General features: G+C 41.8%; 1 protein-coding gene across 1 annotated transcript in view; it reads left to right on the plus strand.

Moving 5' to 3' along the window:
• LOC128641172 (uncharacterized) overlaps nt 1-21313 on the plus strand; it is a 36780-nt gene extending 15467 nt beyond the window's left edge. The window contains exons 2-3 of the mRNA XM_053693739.1: nt 11374-12360; nt 21248-21313. Coding sequence (XP_053549714.1) covers nt 11374-12360; nt 21248-21313 — 1053 coding nt within the window. The remainder of the gene's footprint in view (nt 1-11373; nt 12361-21247) is intronic.
• Nucleotides 21314-22111: the final 798 nt, after the last annotated feature.

Raw genomic sequence — 22111 nt, forward strand, 5'->3', positions numbered from 1 at the left:
GGTTAGTATCACATCACCTTCCTGACTATTTTAATATGAAACATCAAATTCTTTTTAATATTACTTTACATTAAAAGAATTATACTGCTTAAAATTTGTTACAATTGTATCAGTATCCTGGCATTTATATACAAGTAACAGCCTATTTTATATTTAGTACTGCATTGTATTCCAACATGAATATACCATATTTCACGTTTCTAATAAATCCTGGATGTATGAATCCTGTCTATGCAGATCTGAAATTATATGTCTGAAAAAACAAAAACAATACAGAGGTTATTATTCTGGCACAGTTAAACATTTTAGACCGACTAAAATAGTCACCTACCAAGCTTAGCAAATACCAATGTAATAATAGAAAATTAGACAATTTCCCAAATTTCTATATTTAATACATTCTGAGGCATACATTCAAATATGTTTATTTGCTGTATTTTTAGTAAATTTCAAAGTTACACTATGACATATGTCTATAGTTCACAGGGGGTCACTTAACAGGCAGGAAGCCCATATATGAGCATGTACCTTTTGGATTCCAGCAATCTAATTTCCATCTCATTTGGCCTCAAAGGCATATCTCAGACACCCCGTCTCAACTCACTGTATGGGGTAAGGGATGTTTGGAAATGGCTGTTAAAGTTAAACAAACCAAATGTTTATTGTTCTCACTTGTATGCCCTTTTAACTTTTGCATCCTTAATGGGGAGAACTGACATGAGTTAGGTCAATTTTTCTGAATGAAATGAATCACTTGCTACTGACTAGCCAAATATATGATTAAATATATATATATATTTATTAACCTTACATATACCTTGACATGTGTTTATGCGACTGTATGTTTTTGTTTATGTGACTGTATGTACGTGAGTTTATGTGAATGTATGTATATGTTTATGTTACTGTATGTATGTGTTTGTGTGACTGTATGTTTCTGATTGACTGTATGTACGTGAGTTTTTTTTACTGTTTGTATGTGTGTTTATGTGACTATATTATATGTTTATGTGACTATATGTATGTGTTTATGTGATTGTATTTATGTGTGTTTATGAGACTGTATGTATATGTTTATTATACTGTATGTACTTGAGTTTATGTGACTGTATATACTTGAGATTATGTGACTGTATGTATGTGTGTTTATGAGACTGTATGTATATGTTTATGAGACTGTATTTCTGTGTGTTTATTTGACTGTATGTATGTGAGTTTATGTGACTGTATGTATGTGTTTATGTGACTGCATGTATGTGTGTTTATGTGACTGTACGTATGTGTGTTTATGTGACTGTACGAATGTAAGTTTATGTGACTGTATGTATGTGTGTTTATGTGACTGTATGTATGTGTGTTTATGTGACTGTGTGAATCTGAATTTATGTGACTGTATGTGTGTTTATGTGACTGTATGAATGTGTGTTTATGTGACTGTATGAATGTGAGTTTATATGACTGTATGTATGTGTGTTTATGTGACTGTATTATATGTTTATGTGACTATATGTATGTATGTGTGTTTATGTGACTGTATGAATGTGAGTTTATGTGACTGTATGTATGTGTTTATATGACTGTATGTAAGTGTGTTTATGTGACTGTATGTATGTGTTTATATGACTGTATGTAAGTGTGTTTTTGTGACTGTATATATGTGTGTTTATGTGACTGTATGAATGTAAGTTTATGTGACTGTATGTATGTGTGTTTATGTGACTGTATGTACGTGAGTTTATATGACTGTATGTACGTGATTTTATGTGACTGTATGTACGTGAGTTTATGTGACTGTATGTAAGTGTGTTTGTGACTGTATGAATGTGTGTTTATGTGACTGTATGTACGTGAGTTTATGTGACTGTATGTACGTGAGTTTATGTGACTGTATGTACATGATTTTATGTGACTGTATGAATGTGAGTTTATCTGACTGTATGTACGTGAGTTTATGTGACTGTATGAATGTGTGTTTATGTGACTATGTATGTGAGTTTATGTGACTATGTACGTGAGTTTATGTGACTGTATGAATGTGTGTTTATGTGACTGTATGTACGTGAGTTTATGTGACTGTATGTACGTGAGTTTATGTGACTGTATGAATGTGTGTTTATGTGACTGTATGTACGTGAGTTTATGTGACTGTATGTAGGTGAGTTTATGTGACTGCATGTACGTGATTTTATGTGACTGTATGTACGTGAGTTTATGTGACTGTATGTACGTGAGTTTTTTTGTGACTGTATGAATGTGTGTTTATGTGACTGTATGTAGGCGAGTTTATGTGACTGTATGTAGGTGAGTTTATGTGACTGTATGTACGAGATTTTATGTGACTGTATGTACGTGAGTTTTTGTGACTGTATGAATGTGTGTTTATGTGACTGTATGTAGGTGAGTTTATGTGACTGTATGTACAAGATTTTATGTGACTGTATGTATATATGTTTATGTGACTGTAAGTATGTGAGTTTATGTGACTGTATGTACAAGATTTTATGTGACTGTATGTATATATGTTTATGTGACTGTAAGTATGTGTGTATGTGTCTTGGAGTATGTGTGTGTGTTAGTATGCAGCAGCTTAACTTTATAGGTGTGCATATGTGTGCTTGTATGATTGTGTATGTGTCTTGGAGTATGTGTGTGTATTAGTCTGTGGTAGCTTACCTTTATAGGTGTGCATATGTGTGCCTGTATGGATGTGTATGTGTCTTAGAGTATGTGTTTGCGTGTTAGTGCACATGTGCGGTATCATACCTTTATAGGTGTGCGTATGTGTGCCTGTATGGATGTGTTTATGACTTGGAATATGTGTGTGTTTGTGAACGTGTGCAGTACCTTACCTTTAAAGGGGTGTGTATGTGTCCCTGTATGGATATGTATGTCTTATTATTTTTATTATTATCATTTATTTGTATAGCACCGCCAAATTCCATAGCGCTGGGTACAATGATAGGGGTATACAATGACAAAGATTTGTGATAAAATACAAAAAATATCAAAATGAAACAAATCTAGTGCAGGAGGAAGAGGGCCCTGCTCCGGAGAGCTCACAGTCTATAGGTTTAGGGTGCAGAGACATAAAGTTGGGGTAGCTTGTTACATTGAATGTATTTGCAGCAGTGAGTCAGGCAGTTCATGTATTAGTTTGGTTCGGATGCGGGATGGAGGAGAGATGGTAAGCCTCTCTGAATAGTTGAGTTTTCAAGGATCATCTGAAGAGAGTTCCAGAGGACACGTGCACGTGCGAAGTCTTGGAGGCGGGAGTGGGACGTAGAGATAACAGGAGTGTAGAGACGTAGGTCAGAGATTGATCGAAGAGGACGGGATGGGGAATATTTCACGATGAGAGAGGAGATATAGTTGGGAGTTAGACTGTTGAGTGCTTTGTAGGTTAGGGCTAATACTTTAAATTGTATTCTGGAGTGTATGGGGAGCCAGTGTAGAGACTGGCAGAGCGGAGCAGCTGATGTAGATCTGCGACTTAGGTGGATGAGTCTAGCAGAAGCATTCATAATAGATTGGAAGGAGGAGAGGTGGTGTTTTGGAAGGCCATTTAGGAGTAGATTGCAATAATCAATGCATGACAAAATGATCGAATGAATAAGTATTTTTGTAGTTTTTTGAGTAAGGAAGGGACAAATTCTGGAAATGTTGCATAGGTGTGAACGGCAGGATGTGGTAAGCGCTTGTATATGTTGGTTGAATGTGAGTTCTGAGTCTAGTGTGACCACAAGACAGCGGACCTGGGGTGAGGTGTTGAGAATAGTCTTCAACCATCAGAGAAATGTCAGGTGTTGGATGTCTCTAAGAGGGGGATAAGAAGCAGCTCAGTTTTGGACAGATTGAGTTGGAGGTAGTGTGAAGACATCCAAGAGAAAACTGCAGAGAGGCAGTCAGAAATCTGGTTGAGTAAAGAGGGAGAGATATCAGGAGAGGAATGATAGATTTGGGTATCATCAACATATAGGTGGTACTGGAATCCAAAGGAGGCTTTAAGTTTTTCAAGGCAGGATATATAAAGAGAGAACAGCAAGGAGCCCAAGACACAGCCTTGCGGTACTCCAACTGAGAGAGGCATAGGATCACAAGATATGTTGTTAAAGGAAACTGAAAACGAGCGGTTTGACAGATATGATGCAAACCAGCAGAGGGCTGTGTCTCGGATGCCAAATGAATGTAGTATTTTTAGGAGGAGAGGATGGTCAACTGTGTCAAAAGCTGCGGACAGGTCAAGAAGAATTAGTATGGAGTAGTGGCCTTTTGCTTTAGCTGATCACAGGTCATTTGTTACTTTAGCAAGAGTGGTTTCTGTTGAATGTTTAGGGCAGAAACCAGATTGTAGTGGATCAAGTAAGGAGTTAGTTGTGAGAAATTGAGTTAGTCAATTATAGACTAGTCGTTCCAATAATTTTGAAGCAAAGGGAAGTAAGGAGACCGGTTGAAAGTTAGAAGGCGTGGAGGGGTCAAGTGAGGGCTTTTTTAGGATTGGTATGATTGACGCATGCTTGAATGTGTCAGGAAATGTGCCAGCAGTGAGAGATTGGTTAAAGAGATGAGTTAGGGTAGGTGTTAGTGAAGCAGAGAGAGAGGGAATAAGTTGTGAAGGAATAGGTTCAAGTGGGCAGGTTGTGAGATGAGCCAAGGATAGGAGTGCAGAGACTTCTTCCTTTGTTACAAGGGGGAAGTAGCATAGCATTTTGTTAATAGAAGGGGTGGGTAGGATTGCTGGGTTTGAGGGGTGTGAGGTGCAGATCTCTTTTCTAATGGTGTAAATTTTATTTTTGAAGTGATCAGCAATAATTTGAGCAGTGAGGTTGGTAGTGGGTGGGGGGGGGGGCAGGTGGACGTAGAAGGGAGTTAAAGGTTGAGAACAGTTTTCTGGGGTTGGATGTGTGAGATGTCACAAGGGAGGAGAAATAGACTTGTTTTGCCAGGCTGAGCGCAGAGTTGTAGGACTTAAGGGTGAATTTATACAGGTGCGTGATTTCCTCCACTGCCGTTCAGCAGCCCGTGAGCATCACTGAAGATATCTGGTCTGTTTAGTGTGCCACGGTTGCCGTCGAGTGATTGATGTACTTCGAAGAGTGGAGGGTGCAGTTTTGTCAAGTGTTAATTTTAGTGCTGAATTATACTGTAGAGTCACAAGGTTTGGACAAGAGAGGGATGAAATGTCAGAGAGCAGAGGACTCAGTTGAGTGGAAAAGTCTGTGAGATCCAAGTCATTTAAATTCCTGTAAGGTAGCATTTTTTGGGGGCTTGCAAAGATGTAGCAGGTAGAGTAAGAGAGAAAGTTAGTAGATGGTGGTCAGAGAGAGGAAAGGGGAAGTTAAGGGAGTTGGAAAGTGTGTTGGAGATGCTGTCCACTGGGACAGGCCTAAATAGGTGGTAAGGGATAGATATTTAGAGGCAGCAGGCGTGTTTGGCTTATCAAGGGGTATGTTGAAGTCCCCTAAGTTGAGAGAAGGGACATTACAAGAGAGAAAATGTGGAAGCCAGGCTTCAAAGGGGTCCAGAAATTGTGATGCTGGGCCACGGGCAGGATAGATAACTGCAACATGAAGAGCTATAGGGGAGAAGAGGCGGATAGCGTGAACTTCAAAAGATGAGAAGGAAAGAGATGGGGGTGAAGGAATGCAGTGAAAGGTACTGTGTGGAGACAGGAGAATTCCTCCTCCTCCTCCTTGTTTGTCTCCAGGCCTGGGAGTGTGACTGAAGTGCAGGCCGCCATAGGACAGAGAGGCTACAGCAGTTGTGTTAGAGTATGTGTGTGTGTGTGTGTGTGTGTGTGTTAGTGCATGTGTGCGGTAGCATACCTTTATAGGTGTGCGTATGTGTGCCTGTATGGATGCGTATATGATGGAGTAAGTGTGTGTTTGTGCATGTGTGCAGTAGCTTACCTTTAAAGGGGTGCGTATGTGTGTCTGTATGGATGTGTATGTGTCTTGGAGTATGTGTGTGTGTATGTTTTCAGTAGCTTACCTATATAGGTGTGCGTATGTATGTTTGTATGGATGTGTATGTGTTTTGGAGTGTGTATGTGTCTTGGAGTATGTCTGTGTGTTTGTGTGCGGTAGCTTACCTTTATAGGTGTGCATATGTGTGCCTGTATGGATGTGTATGTGTCTTATAGTATGTGTGTGTGTTAGTGTGCCTTTATAGGCGTGCATATGCGTGCCTGTATGGATGTGTATGCGTCTTGGAGTATGTGTGTGTGTGTAAGTGTACAGTAGCTTACCTTTATAGGTAAGAGACCTTGACGTGGTACCCGGGCTTGTCCCATTTGGCCAAATGCGGTAACTGACTCTTCCAGTTTCTTTTAAACTTAGCTGAGAGCTTGTGAGTGAGTGCTAGACTTTATTCTTGTGTGTATTGTAATGTCTGTTTTATAATTTTCCCTATGGACTTGCTCCCAGGCTGGTCTGGGCCAAGACTGCATGTGACTCTAGAAATAGTGCAGCTTTTTGATAGTGCTATAGCATCATAGCTGAGCAGTGTTTCAGGGTCATGTGATGTGTCCCGGTCCGGTATGGGTGTACTGTTCCACTTTCCTTGTTTAGTGTGCAGTAGCTTACCTTTTATAGGTGTGCGTATGTGTGCCTGTATGGATGTGCATTTGTCTTGGAGTATGTGTGTGTGTTAGTGTGCAGTAGCTTACCTTTTATAGGTGTGCGTATGTGTGCCTGTATGGATGTGCATTTGTCTTGGAGGATGTGTGTGTGTTAGTGTGCAGTAGCTTACCTTTTATAGGTGTGCGTATGTGTGCCTGTATGGATGTGCATTTGTCTTGGAGGATGTGTGTGTGTTAGTGTGCAGTAGCTTACCTTTTATAGGTGTGTGTATGTGTGCCTGTATGGATGTGTATGTGTCTTGGAGTATGTGTGTGTGTTAGTGTGCAGTAGCTTACCTTTTATAGGTGTGCGTATGTGTGCCTGTATGGATGTGTTTGTGTCTTGGAGTATGTGTGTCTGTAAGTGTACAGTAGCATACCTTTATAGGTAAGAGACCTTGACGTGGACCCCGGGCTTGTCCCATTTGGCCAAATGCGGTAACTGACTCTTCCAGTTTCTTTTAAACTTAGCTGAGAGCTTGTGAGTGCTAGACTTTATTCTTGTGTGTATTGTAATGTCTGTTTAGTAATTTTCCCTATGAACTTGATCCCAGGCTGGTCTGGGCCAAGACTGCATGTGACTCTAGAAATAGTACAGCTTTTTGAGAGTGCTATAGCACCATAGCTGAGCAGTGTTTCAGGGTCATGTGATGTGTCCCGGTCCGGTCTGGGTGTACTGTTCCACTTTCCTTGTTTAGTGTGCAGTAGCTTACCTTTTATAGGTGTGCGTATGTGTGCCTGTATGGATGTGCATTTGTCTTGGAGTATGTGTGTGTGCTAGTGTGCAGTAGCTTACCTTTTATAGGTGTGCATATGTGTGCCTGTATGGATGTGCATTTTTCTTGGAGTATGTGTGTGTGTTAGTGTGCAGTAGCTTACCTTTTATAGGTATGTGTATCTGTATGGATGTGTATGTATCTTGGAGTATGTGTGTGTGTTAATGTGCAGTAGCTTAGCTTTTATTGGTGTGCGTATGTGTGCCTGTATGGATGTGCATTTGTCTTGGAGGATGTGTGTGTGTTAGTGTGCAGTAGCTTACCTTTTATACGTGTGTGTATGTGTGCCTGTATGGATGTGCATTTGTCTTGGAGGATGTGTGTGTGTTAATGTGCAGTAGCTTACCTTTTATAGGTGTGCGTATGTGTGCCTGTATGGATGTGCATTTGTCTTGGAGTATGTGTGTGTGATAGTGTGCAGTAGCTTACCTTTTATAGGTGTGCATATGTGTGCCTGTATGGATGTGCTTTTGTCTTGGAGTATGTGTGTGTGTTAGTGTGCAGTAGCTTACCTTTTAATTATAGGTGTGGGTATGTGTGCCTGTATGGATGAGTATGTGTCTTGGAGTATGTCTGTGTGTTAGTGTGCAGTAGCTTACCTTTTATAGGTGTGGGTATGTGTGCCTGTATGGGTGTGTATGTGTCTTGGAGTATGTGTGTGTGTGTTAATGTGCTGTAGCTTACCTTTCATAGGTGTGGGTATGTGTGCCTGTATGGATGTGTATTTGTCTTGGAGTATGTGTGTGTTAATGTGCAGTAGCTTACCTTTTATAGGTGTGGGTATGTGTGCCTGTATGGATGTGTATGTGTCTTGGAGTATGTGTGTGTGTTAATGTGCAGTAGCTTACCTTTTATAGGTGTGGGTATGTGTGCCTGTATGGATGTGTATTTGTCTTGGAGTATGTGTGTGTGTTAATGTGCAGTAGCTTACGTTTTATAGGTGTGGGTATGTGTGCCTGTATGGATGTGTATGTGTCTTGGAGTATGTGTTAATGTGCAGTAGCTTACGTTTTATAGGTGTGGGTATGTGAGCCTGTATGGATGTGTCAGTGTCTTGGAGTATGTGTGTTTTTTAGTGTGCAGTAGCTTACCTTTTATAGGTGTGGGTATGGATGTGTATGTATCTTGGAGTATGTGTGTGTGTTAGTGTGCAGTAGCTTACCTTTTATAGGTGTGGGTATGTGTGCCTGTATGGATGTGTATGTGTCTTGGAGTATGTGTGTGTGCAGTAGCTCACCTTTTATAGGTGTGGGTATGTGTGCCTGTATGGATGTGTATGTGTCTTGGAGTATGTGTGTGTGTTAGTGTGCAGTAGCTTACCTTTTGTAGGTGTGGGTATGTGTGCCTGTATGGATGTGTATGTGTCTTGGAGTATGTGTGTGTGTTAGTGTGCAGTAGCTTACCTTTTGTAGGTGTGGGTATGTGTGCCTGTATGGATGTGTATGTGTCTTGGAGTATGTGTGTGTGTTAGTGTGCAGTAGCTTACCTTATGTAGGTGTGGGTATGTGTGCCTGTATGGATGTGTATGTGTGTGTGTTAGTGTGCAGTAGCTTACCTTATGTAGGTGTGGGTATGTGTGCCTGTATGGATGTGTATGTGTCTTGGAGTATGTGTGTGTGTTAGTTTAAATGTATTAAGGGATTACATGCCCTATTGTCCTGAGTTGCTGACTTAACAATACTTAACTGTATAACTATAACTTAACATTCATCTATACAAAGCGGAGCTCAGCTCAACCCACATAAAGGAATTTACGTAATTCTCGGCCTGACCAGTGGAATAACCCTAAGCTGGAGCCTGAGGACGTTACTCTCACTGCAATGCCTATCACTCAACCTCTAAGCCACTAGGGCCTTGAGTAGAGGGCTTATTACGATGCGGGTTAGCGCGCGAGTAAGGATATTAGTGTTTTCCACTTTTGACGCTCCATTAAAGTCTATGGGGGAAGTACGTTAACGTGGTCGCGATATTGTAAGTTCGGCTTTTTGTACTTTATTTAATGTATTTATTTTGTGTTTAGTGCACATTTTTCTTAACCCTTACACTGTATACAGTCATCACTCGCACTAACCTGACAAACACAAATTTTGTTTGTGCTTGAGCACATATGTATAAGGATGTGAGTGTGTTTGTTTTGTACATTTTATAGGTTCTATGTATGCGAGTGTGTTTGTTTTGTATATTTTATAGGTTCTATGTATGCGAGTGTGTTTGTTTAGTACATGGCGTATAGGTTATATGTATGTGATTGTGTGTGTGAGTTTATTTGTATGTTATATGTATGTGAGTGTGTTTGTATGTTATATGTATGTGAGTTTATTTGTATGTTTAGTATGTGATTATGTTTGTATGTTGTATGTATGTGAGTGTGTTTGTATGTTGTATGTATGTGAGTGTGTTTGTTTAGTACATGCATATAGGTTATATGTATGTGAGTGTGTTTGTATGTTGTATGTATGTGAGTGTGTTTGTATGCTGTATGTATGTGAGTGTGTTTGTATGTTGTATGTATGTGAGTGTGTTTGTATGTTGTATGTATGTGAGTGTGTTTGTTTAGTACATGCATATAGGTTATATGTATGTGAGTGTGTTTGTATGTATGTGAGTGTGTTTGTATGTATGTGAGTGTGTTTGTATGTTGTATGTATGTGAGTGTGTTTGCATGTTGTATGTATGTGAGTGTGTTTGTATGTTGTATGTATGTGAGTGTGTTTGTATGTTGTATGTATGTGAGTGTGTTTGTTTAGTACATGCATATAGGTTATATGTATGTGAGTGTGTTTGTATGTTGTATGTATGTGAGTGTGTTTGTATGTATGTGAGTGTGTTTGCATGTTGTATGTATGTATGTATGTGAGTGTGTTTGTATGTTGTATGTATGTGAGTGTGTTTGTTTAGTACCTGATTATAGGTTCTATGTATGTTATATGTATGTGATTGTGTTTGTATGTTATATGTATGTGAGTGTTTGCAAAGTACATGCTTATAGGTTCTATGTATATTATATGTATGTGATTGTGTTTGTATGTTATATGTATGTGATTATGTTTGTATGTTATATGTATGTGAGTGTGTTTGTATGTTATATGTATGTGAGTATGTTTGTATGTTATATGTATGTGAGTGTGGTTGTATGTTATATGTATGTGAGTGTGTTTGTATGTTAAATGTATGTGAGTATGTTTGTATGTTATATGTATGTGAGTATGTTTGTATGTTAAATGTATGTGAGTATGTGAGTGTGTTTGCATGTTATATGTATGTGTTTGTATGTTATATGTAGGTGAGTGTGTTTGTATGTTACATGTATGTGAGTGAGTTTGTATGTTATATGTATGTGAGTATGTGAGTGTGTTTTTATGTTATATGTATGTAAGTGTGTTTGTATGTTATATGTATGTGAGTGTGTTTGTATGTTATATGTATGTGAGTATGTGAGTGTGTTTGTATGTTATATGTATGTGAGTATGTGAGTGTGTTTGTATGTTATATGTATGTAAGTGTGTTTGTATGTTATATGTATGTGAGTGTGTTTGTTACATGTATGTGAGTGCATTTGTATGTTATATGTATGTGAGTATGTTTGTATGTTATATGTATGTAAGTGTGTTTGTATGTTATATGTATGTGAGTGTGTTTGTTACATGTATGTGAGTACAAATGACTTGAAGTGTGAGACCTCCTCTGCTGAGCGGCCAGTCACAGCCTGTCTGTTAATTGCACGTTGTGCCCATACTGGTAATAAATCTGCAGCTGGAGAGACACAGAAGGCATCATTTGCCCAGAAGGGGGTGTTTATTTATATTAGCTCAGGATTCACTTGATTCAAATAAAATCTGCTTCTCCTGAAGAAATGATTTTGCCTCCAGAGGAGCTGCTGCTTTGCTAGATATTTATAGCTGTGAGTCGGACATTTATATTTCAGCTGTCCTGTTGGTAATAACAAAGCTTTGTGCAAATCTCCTGTCGCTTTATGTAAAGGAACAAGCAACGTCGTCAGGTGGTACCTGCGGGAGGCGGATTCAGCCACTAGACCTTAATGTGGTGACTTCTCTGCTTTGTCCTACCCATGGTCCAGCTCCTACCTATAATGTGCCACCTCCTACCCATAATGCTCCAACTCCTACCCATAATGCGCCAGCTCCTACCCATAATGCTCCACCTCCTACCCATAATGCGCCACCTCCTACCCATAATGCGCCACCTCCTACCCATAATGCTCCAGCTCCTACCTATAATGTGCCACCTCCTACCCATAATGCTCCAACTCCTACCCATAATGCGCCAGCTCCTACCCATAATGCGCCACCTCCTACCCATAATGCGCCACCTCCTACCCATAATGCTCCAGCTCCTACCCATAATGCTCCAGCTCCTACCTATAATGCGCCACCTCCTACCCATAATGTGGCAGCTCCTACCTATAATGTGCCACCTCCTACCCATAATGCGCCACCTCCTACCCATAATGCGCCACCACCTACCCATAATGCGCCACCTCCTACCCATAATGCGCCACCTCCTACCCATAATGCGCCACCTCCTACCCATAATGCGCCAGCTCCTACCCATAATGCGCCAGCTCCTACTCATAATGCTCCACCTCCTACCCATAATGCGCCACCTCCTACCCATAATGCGCCACCTCCTACCCATAATGCGCCAGCTCCTACCCATAATGCGCCACCTCCTACCCATAATGCGCCAGCTCCTACCCATAATGCGCCAGCTCCTACCCATAATGCTCCAGCTTCTACCCATAATGCGCCACCTCCTACCCATAATGCGCCACCTCCTACCCATAATGCGCCAGCTCCTACCCATAATGCGCCAGCCCCTACCCATAATGCGCCAGCCCCTACCCATAATGCTCCAGCTCCTACCCATAATGCGCCAGCCCCTACCCATAATGAGCCAGCCCCTACCCATAAAGCGCCAGCCCCTACCTATAATGCGCCAGCAAATCATGTCCGCCGCACATCGATAAATGCAGACAGCATACACTGTCGACATTTATCATTGCACAAGCAGCTCACCAGAACTGCCACCGCCTGCAGACCGAAGCCTCAGAGGCAGCAGAGCAGTTATGGAGCAGCGGCCTTTAACAGGGGCATCAAAATCCATTCGATAATTCGGCCCCAATGTGTCAATTCCTATCCAAAATGTGCCATCACGCAGGAAATAAATGATATATTAACCCCCAAAATCATACAGACTGTAACAATGGGCAGTTAATAAACATATAGGGCCCAATTCTATAAAGCTCTCTGGGCTTGTGAGATTCTATAAAGCTCTCTGGGCTTGTGAAATTCTATAAAGCTCTCTGGGCTTGTGAGATTCTATAAAGCTCTCTGGGCTTGTGAGATTCTGTAAAGCCCCCTGGGCTTGTGAGATTCTATAAAGCCCCCTGGGCTTGTGAGATTCTATAAAGCCCCCTGGGCTTGTGAGATTCTATAAAGCCCCCTGGGCTCGTGAGATTCTATAAATCTCTCTGGGCTTGTGAGGTTCTATAAAGCTCTCTGGGCTTGTGAGATGTCTGTCCGCACCATGATAAATTTACCCGCATGTGTCCTGACATCTCTACAATGTGTCCAGCACACAAATCCACTGCTCGGTTTGTACTGCGCACAACATTTCTCTCTTTATACCGCGCTATATAAAGCAGCGTATAATAAAATCTGTGCAGATGAAATGAAACACATTAGCAGGTGAAACGTCACCTAACGTTCAGGCGTAGAACTAAAGGCAGCTTTAGGGTTAAGCTGTACGCACTGTGTTACAGGGATGGGTTTTGTGCCCCTGTCTGTGCATTTGTGCCCAGCACACGGTTACAGCTTTAGGGACACAGCAGGTGACATAAGACCTTGTATGGATGGCACGGGCAGTAAGCGGGTGCCAGGGGCAGTGGGGATCAGGATGCTGGATTAGGATACATTAAGTCATTTATCATTTGTTATGATGCTGCTAATTAGCTTCTCTCTAGCTGGAGTCTGAGGTCACACAATTTAATGCACAAGGGTAAAAGTCACCTCCGCACTGTATCTTCTGCGGATCATATGTAAATTTTAACCTATTTTAAGGGCTGTTAAATTGTTCTCCCATCTTGAACCCAGTGAAATTTATCAAGGAAGGAGGGTTCTTTTTATAGCTCCCAGTGCCCTGCTTATTGCCATGGCAACATGCATTGTTCAATGTAATAAACTACCTCCCTCTGTTCTCATAAACACAGGGGTATGCTTGTGAATGTGTAAGGAAAACAGTCATTAGAGGGAAGTTAAACTGGGGTACATCCGTCTGGCACATCCATAATACAAAGGCAAAGTGTTACTGCAATTAGCAATATGGTTTAGCCAATCACAGTTTTATTTATTCCATCATGGGTAGTATTGGGTCAGCCAATCACAGCTTGATATATCACTAATACATGTATTATGGGGTCAGCCAATCACAACCTGAAATATCACTAATACATGTAATATGGGGTCAGCCAATCACAACCTGAAATATCAGTAATATATGTAATATAGAGTCAGCCAATCACAACCTGAAATATCACTAATGTATGTAATATGGGGTCAGCCCATCACAACCTGAAGTATCACTAATATATGTAATATTTGGTCAGCCAATCACAACCTAAAATATCACTAATAAATCAAATATGAAGTCAGCCAATCACAGCCTCATATATCACTAATATATCTAATATGGAGCCAGCCAATCACAATCTGAAATATCACTAATATATGTAATATGGGGTCAGCCAATCATAACCTGAAATATCACTAATATATGTAATATTGAATCAGCCAATCACAACCTAAAATATCACTAATATATCAAATACGAAGTCAGCCAATCACAGCCTCATATATCACTAATATATCTAATATGGAGCCAGCCAATCACAATGTGTGCTTAGAGGAATGTGGCTGCACCTCACTGACGAGGCCCATAGGAGGCCGAAACGATCGTCTGGGGTTGTCATGTTCCTTGTTCAGAGGAGAATTGCCTGGTATTTCGTGGCTGGGCTGACCTTACTTGGCGGGATCAGACTGATATACTTCAGGAAAGTTTTCTTCTGTGAAAAGCACACTGGTCTAAAAGAAGCTGCCTTCGGGTGGTAAATCGCCATAGAACAAGCCACTGAGCTGTTGTTCGTTCCTGGTAGAGCGCTTCTCTCTTTGTATGCAAATTATTATAACCCTGGGAAGTCTCCCTATGGGTGATGGGGGAAACCAGACGTGGACTCCTTGCCCAGTGTGCTTAGAGGAATGTGGCTGCACCTCACTGACGAGGCCCATAGGAGGCCGAAACGATCGTCTGGGGTTGTCATGTTCCTTGTTCAGAGGAGAATTGCCTGGTATTTCGTGGCTGGACTGACCTTACTTGGCGGGATCAGACTGATATACTTCAGGAAAGTTTTCTTCTGTGAAAAGCACACTGGTCTAAAAGAAGCTGCCTCCGGGTGGTAAATCGCCATAGAACAAGCCACTGAGCTGTTGTTCGTTCCTGGTAGAGCGCTTCTCTCTTTGTATGCAAATTATTATAACCCTGGGAAGTCTCCCTATGGGTGATGGGGGAAACCAGACGTGGACTCCTTGCCCAGTGTGCTTAGAGGAATGTGGCTGCACCTCACTGACGAGGCCCATAGGAGGCCGAAACGATCGTCTGGGGTTGTCATGTTCCTTGTTCAGAGGAGAATTGCCTGGTATTTCGTGGCTGGACTGACCTTACTTGGCGGGATCAGACTGATATACTTCAGGAAAGTTTTCTTCTGTGAAAAGCACACTGGTCTAAAAGAAGCTGCCTCCGGGTGGTAAATCGCCATAGAACAAGCCACTGAGCTGTTGTTCGTTCCTGGTAGAGCGCTTCTCTCTTTGTATGTGAAATATAAGTAATACAGTATATCTAATAGAGTCAGCCATTTACAGCCTGAAATATCACTAATACATGTAATATGGGGTCAGCCAATCACAATCTGAAGTATCACTAATATATGTAATATGGGGTCAGCCAATCACAACCTGAAATATCAGTAATATATGTAATATTTGGTCAGCCAATCATAACCTAAAATATCACTAATAAATCAAATATGAAGTCAGCCAATCACAGCCTCATATATCACTAATATATCTAATATGGAGCCAGTCAATCACAACCTGAAATATCACTAATATATGTAATATGGGGTCAGCCAATCATAACCTGAAATATCACTAATATATGTAATATTGAATCAGCCAATCACAACCTAAAATATCACTAATATATCAAATACGAAGTCAGCCAATCACAGCCTCATATATCACTAATATATCTAATATGGAGCCAGCCAATCACAACCTGAAATATCACTAATATATGTAATATGGGGCCAGCCAATCACAACCTGAAATATAAGTAATACAGTATATCTAATATAGAGTCAGCCATTTACAACCTGAAATATCACTAATATATGTAATATGGGGTCAGCCAACCACAGCCTGATATATCACTAATATATGTAATATGGGGTCAGCCAACCACAGCCTGATATATCACTAATATATGCAATATGGGGTCAGCCAACCACAGCCTGATATATCACTAATATATGTAATATGGGGTCAGCCAACCACAGCCTGATGTATCACTAATATATGTAATATGGGGTCAGCTAATCACAAACTGAAATATATCACTAATATATGTAATATGGGGTCAGCTAATCACAAACTGAAATACATCACTAATATATGTAATATGGGGTCAGCTAATCACAAACTGAAATATATCACTAATATATGTAATATGGGGTCAGCTAATCACAAACTGAAATATATCACTAATATATGTAATATGGGGTCAGCTAATCACAAACTGAAATATATCACTAATATATGTAATATGGGGTCAGCCAACCACAGCCTGATATGTCACTAATATATGTAATATGGGGTCAGCCAATCACAGCCTTATATATCACTAATATATGTAATATGGGGTCAGCCAATCACAGCCTTATATATCACTAATATATGTAATATGGGGTCAGCCAATCACAGCCTTATATATCACTAATATATGTAATATGGGGTCAGCCAACCACAGCCTGATATATCACTAATATATGTAACATGGGGTCAGCCAATCACAAACTGATATATCACTAATATACTGTATGTAATATGGGGTCAGCCAACCACAGCCTGATGTATCACTAATATATGTAATATGGGGTCAGCTAATCACAAACTGAAATATATCACTAATATATGTAATATGGGGTCAGCTAATAACAAACTGAAATATATCACTAATATATGTAATATGGGGTCAGCTAATCACAAACTGAAATATATCACTAATATATGTAATATGGGGTCAGCCAACCACAGCCTGATATATCACTAATATATGTAATATGGGGTCAGCCAACCACAGCCTTATATATCACTAATATATGTAATATGGGGTCAGCCAACCACAGCCTGATATATCACTAATATATGTAACATGGGGTCAGCCAATGACAAACTGAAATATATCACTAATATATGTAATATGGGGTCAGCCAATCACAGCCTGATATATCACTAACTAGCGCTGCGGAATCTGTTGGTGGTCTACAAATACCTGATAATAATAATAAAAATATATGTAATATGGGGTCAGCCAATTGCAGCCTGATATATCACTAATACTGTATATCTAATATGGAGTCAGCAAAACTTTTTGCGCTAGTCAGGTTCCGTTTGTATTACAAGTTCCAAAAAAACTTATTTTGTGCTAGCGTTAACCCAAATAGCGAAAAAATCCTAACTTAAGTTTTAACGAGCGCATGCATATATGCCCCCATAGAAATCAATGGAGAAAAAAAAACCATAACACCGCATGTTTGCATTCCCCATAGAAGTCAATGGAGAGAAAAAATTGTTGAAAAAACACCCATCGCACAAACAACATAGCAAATGTCAGATATTTACAGTGAATGCATAGTTAAAATCTTTATTAAATATGGATATTGCATATATATGTTTTACCATGTTTTTATCTGCTTAATGGCAAAGGGATATAATGCACTTATATATGTTTATATGTGTGTACATATATATTAATGTTTTTACATGTGAGTGTATATATGACTGTAAATACATATATACACATAGAAATACATAAATACATATATACACATAGAAATACATAAATACATATATACACATAGAAATACATATGTACATACAGTGGGGCAAAAAAGTATTTAGACAGCCACCATTTGTGCAAGTTCTCCCACTTAAGAAGATGAGAGAGGCCTGTAATTTTCATCATAGGTACACCTCAACTATGAGAGACAAAATGTGGAAACAAATCCAGACAATCCATCCATCTCGGTCAGTATTGTTATAATCTCCCTCTTCCTGAGTTTACTGGCCTGTCTGCCCCGTTGTTCTAGCAGGTCTTTAAGGCTGGCTCTTTTCAGCCTTTCATACGGTATTCCCATTAGGTCCGGATGTGTAGTTGCTCTTCTGGGCGATAAGGACCATCCCGTCGCTTGCCACCAATTGTTATGGTATAACCCTGATATCGAGGGTTAATACCAGATGAAAGATGCCCTGAATACGGGATCAGCAACACACGAACCCAGTTAATTCCCCCCAAACACGAGACCAAGCTCCGTCTTGAGGGTAAAACAGAATCTACTTTATTGAGGGCTATATGCCTGGTATTTATGCTGGTCTCCCACCTGGTGGACACTCCCCTAGGGGACCAGATGGGAGATTGGAAGAGTATAGTACATTAGATAGATGGAAGACGCCCTTTTACAGGATACAATAGGATTACATTACGTAATCAAATAGACAATTAAACACAAGAAAACAATGGATTCCTTCCTGGCACCTGGCAGTCTGGAGGTGATTAAACAAGGTGAACGCTTATCACCTAAACCTAATTACAATAAACAATAGCTGATGCCAGGAAACCTGTCTCTGTCTCAGACAATACAGTTACTCAAAACTGTACAAGAGGAGAGTTTAACCCCTCCAGTACTGTTGGATTTGCACCCTGTACCTATAATGGACACAGGGTAACTTAACATAATGCCCAAATCCATAATCCGTAGGGAGGTTGACAGAGGAGTCTGTCACAAGTAGCCCTGTAATCATGTCTGAGACCTGTCACCGCAGTGTCTGTGTGTGCAGTTTTCAACTGCCAATTCGGCTTGGCAAGTGTACCCACTTGCCAGGCCTAAACCTTCCCTTTTCTTACATGTAAGACACCCCTAGGTAGCCCCATGGGCAGGGTGTAGTGTATGGTTAAGGTAGGACATATAGTAATATGGTTTATATGTCCTAACAGTGAAATACTGCCAAATTAGGTTTTCACTGTTGCAAGACCTCTCTCTCTAATAGGTTAACATGGGGGCTACCTTTATAAATTATTAAAGTGTAGATTCCCTTTGAGAGCAGATGGACAGGTGGAGTTTGGGGTCCCTGAGCTCACAATTTAAAAATACATCTTTTAGTAAAGTTGGTTTTGAGATTGTGTGTTCGAAAATGCCACTTTTAGAAAGTGAGCATTTTCTTGCTTAAACCATTCTGTGACTCTGCCTTGTTTGTGGATTCAGTTTGACAGTTGGGCAGTTTGCACCTCTCACTAGACAGTGACACAAAGGGAGCTGGGGTGTAGCCCGCATTTCCTGATGAGCCATCTCTGCTAGGAGGGAGGGGAGGAGTGGTCATTCACGCCGGAAAGGACTGTGCCTGCCCTCACACAATGCAGACTCCAACCCCCTGGTGTGTGCCTGAGGCCTTGCCTGGGCAAGGCAGGATTTCACAAGGAAGTGAGAATCTTCTTTGAAGTAAACCTACTTCAAAGGCCAAAATGGGTATAAGAAGAGCACCCAAAACTACAGACTTTGGAATCTTTCTGGAATCTTTCTAGGATCTTGCCGGACTCACGAGGAACCTCTGCAAGGAAAAGAGCTAAAGAGCTGGAGGAGGAGTACTGTCCCTTTGCTGTGTTGCTTTGCTGGACTGGCCTGCAGTTGCTGCTTCTGCCTGAAAAGAGTGCAAAGGGTAAACTTTTCTGTGTGTCCTGCTTGAGAAAGTTCTCCAAGGGCTTGGAGTAGAGCTTGCCTCCTGTTGGAAGTCTCAGGGACACCAAAGACTTCATTTTCCGCGACCTGCAGCACTGGGAACTGTGTGCTGTTCAAAAGGAGAAATCACTGCAACGCTGCCACCGACGCCGCTGGCCTGCACCGTGACTTGTCGATGCCGCACGGAGCCGCATTGTCCCGCTTCACACTGCGACCCTGGTCTCACCGACGACGTCATTGGACTAGTTCACCGAGCCGCTGCTCGCACCGCGACCTGTGGGCCCCGCACTCCGGCATCGCCTGCTCACACCGCAGCCTGGGCATCCCAACACCGCCGCTCCTGCTGACACCGGCGCCGCTTCCTTCACCGTGGCCTCTGGACAACGCTCGTGAGGTACACGAAGCACCGTCCCGTCCCGCACCTCAGCCCCGGCCCCCCAACGCCAGCACCATCGACTCCAGTGTCGTCACCAGGCATCCCTGCCGGCATCGTGACCTGTGGACACTGCACGTCATACCACTCTGCTTCACACCGCAGCCCTGGTCTCACCGACGCCACTGGACGCCGTCAATGAGCCGCTGCCTGCACTGTAACCTGTGGGCACTGCACGTCGCATCGTCCCGCTTCGCACCGCAGCCCCAACGCCGGCGCACCTGACTTCATCAGCCCGGAGTTCGATCCGCAACGCGTGTGAACATCAAGGGCCCTACGACTCCTGCACCGACTGCGGAAGTGACGCCGCTCTCCGGAGCTCACCGCAAGGATCACGACGCCCTGCAAATCCAAGGTACTGGTTGCGGGTCTTCCTGACACCGTAGCTGGCCCGCGACGCCGCGGCCGGCCTGAACTGTTGGTTTTGTGTATCACGATGCCGTGATAGCCCCAGGTGGAGCCATCGACTGCAAGGAACTGTGTTTTTGAATACATCTTGCAGCATTCATATTTTTATTACTGTATGCTGGATTTTTATCGTATTTGTTCTTGTTTTAAATAGTTAAATATTGGCTATTTTTTTCTAAAACTGGTGTGGTGCCCTTTTGTAGTGTTTTCACTGTGTTACTGTGTGTTATGTGCAAATGCTTTACACATTGCTTCTGAGATAAGCCTGCTGCTCGTGCCAAGCTACCAAGGGGGTGAGCAGGGGTTATCTGAGCGGGTATCTCCCTTATCCTAACTAGAGTGAGGGTCCCTACTTGGACAGGGTGCAAACCGACTGCAAACTGGAGACCCCATTTCTAACACACACCATTGTGTGCAAGATCACCTGACAATAGGACACCATTGTGCGCAAGATCACCTGACAATAGAAAGCCATTGTGTTCCAGATCACCTGACAAAAGGACACCATTGTGCGCAAGATCACCTGACAAAAGGACACCATTGTGCACAAGATCATCTGACAATAGGACACCAATGTGCGCAAGATCACCTGACAATAGAAAGTCATTGTGCGAAAGATCACCTGACAATAGGACACCATTGTGTGCAAGATCACTTGACAATAGGACACCATTGTGCGCAAGATCATCTGACAATGGGACACCATTGTGCACAAGATCACCTGACAATAGGACACCATTGTGTGCAAGATCACCTGACAATAGAAAGCCATTGTGTGCAGGATCACCTTACAATAGAAAGTCATTGTGCGCAAGATCACCTGACAATAGGACACCATTGTGTGCAGGATCACCTGACAATAGGACGCCATTGTGTGCAGGATCACCTTACAATAGAACACCATTGTGTTCAAAATCACCTGTCAATAGGACACCATTGTGCGCAAGATCACTTCACAATATGACACCATTATGCGCAAGATCACCTGGCAATAGGACACCATTGTGTGCAAGATTACCTGACAATAGGACACCATTGTGTGCAAGATCACCTGTCAATAGGACACCATTGTGCGCATGATCATCTCACAATATGACACCATTGTTGGCAAGATCACCTGATAATAGCACACCATTGTGTGCAAGATCACCTGACAATAGAAAGCCATTGTGTGCAAGATCACCTGACAAAAGGACACCATTGTGCGCAAGATCACCTGACAATAGGACACCATTGTGTGCAAGATCACCTGACAATAGGACACCATTGTGCGCAAGATCACCTGACAATAGGACATCATTGTGTGCAAGATCACCTGACAATAGGACACCATTGTGCACAAGATCATCTGACAATAGGACACCATTGTGCGCAAGATCACCTGACAATAGGACACCATTGTGCACAAGATCACCTGACAATAGGACACCATTGTGTGCAAGATCACCTGACAATAGGACGCCATTGTGTGCAGGATCACCTTACAATAGAAAGTCATTGTGCTCAAGATCACCTGACAATAGGAAGCCATTGTGCGCAGGATCACCTGACAATAGGGCACCATTGTGCGCAAGATAACCTGACAATAGGACACCAATGTACGCAAGATCACCTGGCAATAGGACACCATTGTGCGCAAGATCACTTCACAATATGACACAATTATGCGCAAGATCACCTGGCAATAGGACACCATTGTGCGCAAGATCACCTGACAATAGGACACTTTCCCATCCTCGTCGCCAGCTGTTATGTTCTCTGTGTAGTCAGGGTTAGAACATTCAGTTGTGTGC

Source organism: Bombina bombina, chromosome 10, assembly GCF_027579735.1.
Source record: "Bombina bombina isolate aBomBom1 chromosome 10, aBomBom1.pri, whole genome shotgun sequence".
Classification (NCBI taxonomy): Eukaryota; Metazoa; Chordata; class Amphibia; order Anura; family Bombinatoridae; genus Bombina; species Bombina bombina.